The following is an 8,289-nucleotide window of genomic DNA, read 5'->3' as shown; positions in this document are numbered from 1 at the left end:
ACCTTTAATATAAAGGTAAATTTTTATTTACAATTATTAATGAAATATTTAGTACCTATTGATTAGATTACAGTATTCTTATTCAGTTTTCATTTATACTAGGTAGATAAAAACTAATTAGCTCTATGTTGCTTTTGACGTGGTGATCGCCTTCTTGGAGATATGTGTACTGCTTTCATGGGTATATTCGCTTTTTTGACATCACTAGCGTTTCCAGGCGTGCGTAAAATTCTAGAAGTACAAAGTGGCTTCTTCATAGTAGGCACTTGTGGAGTCTTTAATAGTGTGTTAGATTGCGGTGAAAGTACCTTTTTAACTGGCGGAGTAGTTTTTCTATTTGTTCGCGAGTTATTTAAGTCCTCCTTGCTATGTGGTGACCGATAAGACCTGAAGCCAGTTGAGGAGAATTCAGTATTTCTGTTCAGATTCATATTTTTATCCTCATTTGTTTCATACTGAGTTTTAGGTTTACTATTTCCTACAATTTTTTGAGCCTTGATATTTTGATGTTGTAAGCTGAGCCTTGGCTTTCTCGCAAATCCCGTGTGATTATTTTTGTCGTTACGTTCTGAAGATCTGTCAGAGCTGGATTCGAAAAGCTTTGTCTTCGCAAGCACAGCCCCTGCATTCTGTTTTCGTAATTTATTTACTGAGGGCCTCCCAGTTTGACCGCTACTTTCTAAATCTCCTGTTTTGTCCATGAAGAAAGTAGCAGCATTTCTCCATTTTTGCTGCGAAGGCTTCGGAATGGCAGTATTTTTACTTGATATATTTTGATAACGATGGAATTGCGCGGAATTTTTGGATTTCTCGCTGGAATTTAAAGTCGAATTGTCTGACGCCGTAGCGTCCCAACTGTTGTTCATTGTGACGTTTAACGATCGTCGTGACTGAGGGTGACCTATAGTTTTATCAAGGTTGTAGTTGGGCGTAAGACTAATTCGCTTTCGAGAATGATACTTTTGGCTCGTATCTAATACATTATTACTTGAATCAGATCTATCCCAAGCATCTTCTGTTGGTGGCTGAGGTTTTGTAACTCGAATATCTGGATTTGCAGTTCTGGTTCTGTCTCTATGACTCGGTCCTACGTATGGATAAAATCGGTCTGCATTGTGACTAGCTTGCGAGTGCGTCGATGCATTCCAAGATTTATGACGCACTATTTTAGTTATATTTTCTTTTGACCGCCGCCGTATAGATCCTATTTTCCTGGCGCTTGGAGATCGTATTATCTTTGCTTCTTCTTTTGGCCTTATTTTCAGTTCCTTACTTAGTCGTCTTGCTAAGTGTTCAGAATTGGGGCAATTTAACATTGCAACTTCTTCCAATGTTTGTTCGTAAACATTTTGAACTTGTTGTAATGGTTGAACACGAGGAATGACATCTGTAAATTCTCGAGACAGTCTATTTTCAATAGCTGAAACTCTACTTTTGATTTCTTCGTATTCTTGTTTTGAGATTCTTACGTATTCCTTGTCTACCTGCTTCATATCTGGGGAAAGGTCTATTGTGTCATGAGCACTGAACAAATTTTCAGAGGAAGTTAGCAAATCCTCACTACTTACACTTGTTTCTGAGTTTTTGTGAGAACTAAAGTCGGAGTTTATAATGGGAGTGCTTCTGGCATCCATCATGCTTAAACGTAATCTTTTCCTTTCTGTTATACCCCTGAAATAGAAAGAAGTATGATAATATGTTAAACTTTTATTTATAAAGATATATTGTATATAATTCAAGATACATAATAATATAGACAAAAACTTACATTTTCATAGGTGTGAAAGACAATTCTTTTTGAGGAAGACCCTTGGTAATTTCTTTCCTGAAATCATAATTTTAGTAAAAATATTATTCCAAAATGACTTGTAGAAGAATTTTATGATAAAGTTGAATGAAAATTAGAGTTCTATTTATCTTACTTTGTTTTCGTAGAAAGGCCTTCATAAGAGTCAAATTTCCGTTTGGCGGCAGATTTACTCAATACAGGTGTTTTAGCATTTTCTCTCACTGTCGCTGGTGTGTTTACATTCCCTGAGACCATTTTACGTAAACCGCTTAACATGCCTGAAATAAGATAAATTATATTCATTTGTTTCATACAGTACAAATGTAGAAATTTTGCTATGCCTGTAACTGCAAAAGCCTATTATGTCTATTTTATAAAGCACATAAAATGTTAAGTTAATAATTCTAAAGTAAGGATACTTATTCAGTAAAGATAATAATTTATCTTTATGTTAACCAAATTTATGCTTATTTTTACACTTAACAAAGTGGTCAGTCACTTTGTAAACTTACGATTAAGAGACCCACTTCGTCTTTTTTTCCTTCTTGATAGATAAACATCGGAATCATCGTCCAACTGAGTCATGAGATCTTCTGTGAGCAGTCCTATGTGCTGCGAGTTTTCGATGAATATCTGAAATACAATAAAATCATCTGGATATAATTATAACATGTTACATTAATCCTGTACAAAGACCTCATATTACTTACATATTAAGTTCATTCTGCCCATAAAAATGACATTTTACATAATAATATATTAAAAATATTAAAAACAGGAAACTGATATAAACAAGTTCAATGTACAGTTGTTATCCTTAGAACTAAAAAAGGGCCTGAGATATTTAGTGAAAGGAAATAGATATTGAATATCAGGATGTAATTATTTCTAACAAAGTACAATATAGATAAACTCCTAACCGATGAAATGGCCAGTAAAATAAATGTTATTCTTTTTATGAGTGTGAAAAATTTTATCAGCATGATATGACATGATGGAACAGAGAAATATTGTGATATAAGAGATGTATAGTTCTAATTAATTATCACTTGCTAAACAGTGAAGGAAAACATTGTGAGGAAACCTGCATACCTGAGAGATTTATAAAAAAAAAAAATCTCAAAGGTATGTGAAGTCTACCAATACGCACTTGGCCAGCGCGGTGGACTATGGGCTAATCCTTCTCATTCTGAAAGGAGACCCGTGCCCAGCAGTGGGACAGTAATGGGTTGATGATGATGATGATGATGATAGTTCTAATAGATAGAATAACAATAACACCATATGCCTATAAGCATGGATAATTAGACATGATGGACGATATTTTATTATGAAGGTTTCCTGTATGAACAAATTATCAACCATATTCACTAGAAAACACACTTGTAAATAAATTAGTAAAATACTTTTACTGAATAAATACCTACAATAACATACCACACCAGGAAAATCATACCTAATAACACACCTAAAATAATTCAAGGTATAAACTTATTTTGAGGTTTCTCTTCAATTTACCTTAACAAGAGCTACATGATGTTCCAACCTCTGCGCAGTAGATGTGGCTGGCAGGGGCATGATGCTGGGAGCTAATACTATAGCTAGGTTAGAAGAATCCATTAAGTTGTCTTTGTGTCTTGAAGCTATGAAATTGAGCAACTGAAAAATAAGAAAATTGGCTAATTGATAATCAAATTTTGAAGTTATAATTGTGTATTCAGAGAATTCCTAATAATTAGGTAAGGGCTACATGTAGAGCTCTCGAGATCCTCATTACTATCCAAATAAAACTATTTTTTCTGTCAAATCTTTCAAAAATATACTGCCAGCAAATAAAATAATGGAAAAACAACTTAATACTGTTTGAAATAAATCTTATAAGTTGGTTCGTCAAAATTTGTGTTTTTATCTTCTCTAGTATGATTTAACTCCAATCACAGACAGCTTAACATGTTTAATGTAGTGTTTGCACACTGCTTTCCATGAAACAAACAAAGAAAAAACATCAGTTACCTCCATTATGTAATGTAAAAGGTGAACATGTAATACTGGTAGTAATAGCAGAGTGTGAAGTATCGGCTTCAGCCCATCATCACTGGCAGTCACTCTACAGCGGAGAAGTAAATCCTGGACCTCAGCACTGATAAGTGGTTCCGGTAGACATCGGAGATATAACTTTAGCACACTTGCTACATCTATCGGGTGATGCCCCTCTGATACGCACCCACCTGCATCCAATAATCGCTAAAATAAAATAGATTATATTATTATTCCAATTCAATTAACTATCATACAAGAATTAGGGGCCTATGGAAAGTGGTGGAAAATATAAAAAAAACCCAACCATATTAAAGCTATTTATAAATTTCAAGCAAAGACCCAAAAAAAATTGGTGTCAACATTACAATTCTGAAATTTTAACTGTAATTATTAGTACGACACGTATCTACGTGTCGTACAAGTGAATTGTTGGCCTGTGTGCCCTTAGGGTAAAGATGAAAAAGACTATTATAAAGAGAATATTAAGCAAAGAATAATTTTTTTACCACAATAAATTATACATACCTTGATATCTTTTTGTCGGGTCTGTGACCCAGCTTTACGGAACAGGCCCTCGACATGAGCATTGGCGCGCAGAACCGAAGACATCTCACTCACGACGATAGGCACACTTAGAGTACTGCCGCAACAAATAACGCTGCATGTTGGAACCTTCACTAAGGGCGCTCCGAACACTGTTTTATGATCCTAAATAATACAATTAAGATTTAATTAAAAAAGAACTATATTACTGAAACCTTATGAGAACTTTTTATGTCACTTTTACTCACTTTGACATTCTTCAATATAATCTTTTTTAAACGATGTTTTAATCCCGCTTTCTTTAGTTCACCTACGATTATAGATTGCAATTTGCCGTGATTTATACCGTCCGATATCAACATTTCGTTTCAATAAACATTCATCTATGTTTTAATTTTATTTTATTGTAAGTCCCTTTGGCACTTGCTTTTCAAATCACTTTAATTCGTTAGGTAACGTTCCATTTCACTCAGTGGCTCAGTGCTCTTTTCTGATTCTGACTTCTTGTCAACGAGACTGGTAACAGAGTATATATTGCTTTAAAAAAATACATTGGTCTATGCTATTTTGATTATCTGTGAATCTCTTCCAGTGAGGATTTTAGCGCGAAACTTTAAAAGAATCCAGACACGCTGTTAGTCCAGGCGGGCCTATTTATATTATATGATTTATAAGGTGTAAGTATTGACTACCGAGTACTGCCCGGTTGAGTAGTAAAGTTCTTTACTTACCTATAGAGTTAAGTTTTTTAGTTTGAAATCTAAGAAAGGAGTGAGGACAGGCAAAATCGTGGCATATATATTTTAATTATAAATTAATATAGGCAATAAAGCTAATAAAGTATGTATTGATAGATATTCCTATATCTTTTATCCCTGTACCATTCCGTTTAGTGCTGACACTGCTGGCAGTAGGCTGACCTTAAACTTAAGGCTCCCCTTAAGGTGGTTACACATACGGATAGCTGAGGACCACGGAGAGTGATGGTGATGATTTCGTATCATACTTTTATTTCGGTTTTGTTTTATAATGTAATGTGTTTTTACCAATTTTATATTAATCGAAGTTTTTTTCCATACCATTTAGGATGTATGTGTGACATGTCTCTATAATGATTGTAATCCAAAATGGCAGCATTTGAATTGGGCTACTGCTCATGCTCTATGTGTATGCAGCCTATACAAAATCTGTCATTTTGGAATACACTTTCTAAGACAATCTTTGTAAATAAAACTCTTATTCTAATTAGGTATCAACTGTAATTTATAATGACAACAGAACTTTAAATTAGAATCTATATAATGAGACTAATTTTATTACAACTTTGTTCGTGTGAAGATAAAGCACCAATCTTAACAATAAAACAATTGTCAACAATCTAAAAGTATAAAAAATGATAATTTCCTGTAACTTTACCATATGGTACAAGATCACAGTAATCACAGTGACGTTACATCCTTTAGAGATATAAAATTTGATGGTTCCTAATTACCAGGGTTACTCTATTCAAATAAATATATAACTGTTATTGAGAATCTTTCTTTTTACAAGCTTTTTTCATTGTTCAATACATTAATATGTTAACACTTTGCTTAAACTACTTCAGACTTCATATCTGGTGAATTATGTGATGATGATTGTAGGGGGTCCACTTGTGTCTGTAGTGATTCAGGTAATTCCCTAGGTGTATTTGAATGTCCAGGTGTTTCTTGACTGGGGTGTGTTGGGGAATGTACAGAAGACTGAAGTGAATCGCTGGCTGAATTTCCATTTTCCCTAATTATAACTTGTAAATGTGGTGATGAAGGTGAACGCCGCAAACAACGATTTATTAACAATCCGTCAAGTTCATACATAATATCTTGTCTCTCTGTTTCTGAAAACTGACGAAGTTTTTTCGCGAGAAGTCTTCCGTATAATGCACATTCATCTTGTTTTTTTTCTTCACAATGTTTTTGCTTATCCTTAAAAATACGATTTAATATATGAAATGCTGATGACACTTCTCTACTAGCTTCTTTAACTTCTAACGAATAGTTTGATCGGCGCTGCAGCATTTTCAGTTTCTGTTTCCTTATTTCTTCTAGAGGTTTTTGTAGTTCAGATGAATCATCTGGCTCTACCTCTTTCTTAATTTTGGATTTCTGGAATGAATTTAAGTAAGTATTTAACTTAGTGTTTAATTCTTTTTAAGTTTTAAAAAAATTGATGGTGATGTAAAATACATAGCAAGACTTAGAAGTAAACCGTTCAGGAAATATATTGAGTATGATTTTGCAGTAAAAAAAGGTTTACCTACAATTATTTTGTATTAATTGAAAAATTATAAATACATCTATGTAATTATCTTAACTACATTAAATAAAATCAAATTAAAATGACTAATAGATGTAAAGAAGGGCTTAGACAACTCTCACTCTGAGAAGACTATAAGCCAACATTAATATTAATTACTATGAAGCTATAACTTACTTTGACTTTTAGTTTTTTCCCACTTTTATGTTCATATACTCCTTTCAGAAAGCTCTCTAAGGGTTCATAGAAAGCCCACATTGGAGTGTAAATGTGTTTACTGCCTACTTTGTATCTTCTTAGGGTCTGCTGTTTTTTCTTATAATGAAAACGGAATGTTGTCATAAGTGTTTTTTTCTTTCTTTTTAAAACTGAAACTGGAATATCCAATGCATCTGATATGCGACCCCATGCTTCATCAACCTGAAATATATGCATGCACAAATATCAAAATCACATATCAGCTATTAGAAGTTAGTGTAAACTTTATAGTTTTTAAAGCAACACACTTGTGTTTATGTAGGTATATCAATTAAGTAAGTATACAGTGTACCCACACATTTTATGATGTTTAGATTTAAGTTGTCATGTAATCAACAAACAAATTAGAGTAAAAACTATAAATCCGGCTCAAAGGACCAAATACTTTTATACCTTATGAAATTCAATTATTGTAAAATTGTAATTATAATGCACAAACACGATGATATTTACCTAGGACACTAACTTCCTTATATTTAGTGACCTAGACATCTAGAATGATTTAAGTATTGTGAAGTAACGCGTTATAAAAAGATAACATCTCACCAAATTCCTGTCTGTGTGCTTTTTATTTCTTGGGTTCCAAATAATGGGTTTACTTTGGTATAGTTCTATAAACTTGAACGTATCTTCGTTCGTCCACGCCATATTCGGTTGACAATGCATTATGAAGGCGTGAATTAATAGACAACTATGAAATAATGTACCAAACTGATTAAGAAACTAAGTTTTGACTATTCCTTTAACCTAATAATTGGAGCTAATGATTATAGTCCTTAGCCTGTCCACAAAACAATCAATATGGTGTACACCGGTAATAAACTGAATCCCAGGATAAACCAGTACGCACTTAAGCTTCTGTACTATTAAATATCACGATTAAGAAGCTTATATTTATGAAAAACTTGTGTTAACTCCTATTTTGTTGATGTTGAGAGTTGGCAAAACAACAACCCTTGTTTCATGTTTGATAATTTATTTGACGTTTGCATTTTATAGTAGGGATGTTCAAAAATAATAGATTTTATTTGAATCGAATATAAATACAAATATCGATTATTTGTTACTGATAGTGATGATTTTTTGTTAATGTATTTTTGTCGTTTCAGGTTAAAAAATATTGAACTGCAAGCATATTGTGAAAAGATCTCGAAAGCAAAATATATATTACTTATAGAAAACTAGTCATGTTTAAGATGTAAAGTTGCCAAAGCTGTTATTATTTAATAGTAAGCAAATCGATTAACAGCAACGTTTTAAGATTAAGATAATGATTACTCGATATAACAAATATCGATAATATTGGATCAAAGGATGAAAGGCATTCATCCTTTGTCAAAAATAATATGTCAAACGTTGACGAA

The 8,289-nt window shown here is 33.0% G+C and overlaps 2 protein-coding genes across 3 annotated transcripts; both read right to left on the bottom strand.

Annotated features, from left to right (window-relative positions):
* Positions 1-10: 10 nt before the first annotated feature.
* On the bottom strand, positions 11-4,841 carry LOC140742713 (uncharacterized). 2 transcript variants are annotated; one of them, XM_073073686.1, is made up of 8 exons: positions 4,621-4,841; positions 4,355-4,537; positions 3,803-4,033; positions 3,308-3,448; positions 2,302-2,422; positions 1,923-2,067; positions 1,769-1,825; positions 11-1,671 (listed from the first exon to the last, which is right to left on the bottom strand). In XM_073073686.1, the coding sequence occupies exons 1-8, from the start codon at positions 4,732-4,734 to the stop codon at positions 114-116; spliced, it is 2,550 nt and encodes an 849-aa protein (XP_072929787.1). In that variant the 5' UTR covers positions 4,735-4,841; the 3' UTR covers positions 11-113. The 2 variants fall into 2 exon arrangements, with proteins under 2 accessions (XP_072929787.1, XP_072929788.1); XM_073073687.1 differs by having other exon boundaries at positions 2,317-2,422.
* A 767-nt stretch (positions 4,842-5,608) lies between these two features.
* LOC140742712 (uncharacterized) lies at positions 5,609-7,899 on the bottom strand. The gene is made up of 3 exons (XM_073073685.1): positions 7,472-7,899; positions 6,845-7,087; positions 5,609-6,516 (listed from the first exon to the last, which is right to left on the bottom strand). The coding sequence occupies exons 1-3, from the start codon at positions 7,589-7,591 to the stop codon at positions 5,965-5,967; spliced, it is 915 nt and encodes a 304-aa protein (XP_072929786.1). The 5' UTR covers positions 7,592-7,899; the 3' UTR covers positions 5,609-5,964.
* Positions 7,900-8,289: the final 390 nt, after the last annotated feature.

Source organism: Epargyreus clarus, unplaced genomic scaffold (assembly GCF_041222505.1).
Source record: "Epargyreus clarus isolate Ecla_fem2 unplaced genomic scaffold, WU_Ecla_fem_2.2 ptg000006l, whole genome shotgun sequence".
Taxonomy (NCBI): Eukaryota; Metazoa; Arthropoda; class Insecta; order Lepidoptera; family Hesperiidae; genus Epargyreus; species Epargyreus clarus.
Note: the sequence above shows the minus strand (reverse complement) of the source record. Positions and strands in the feature narration are given on the sequence as shown.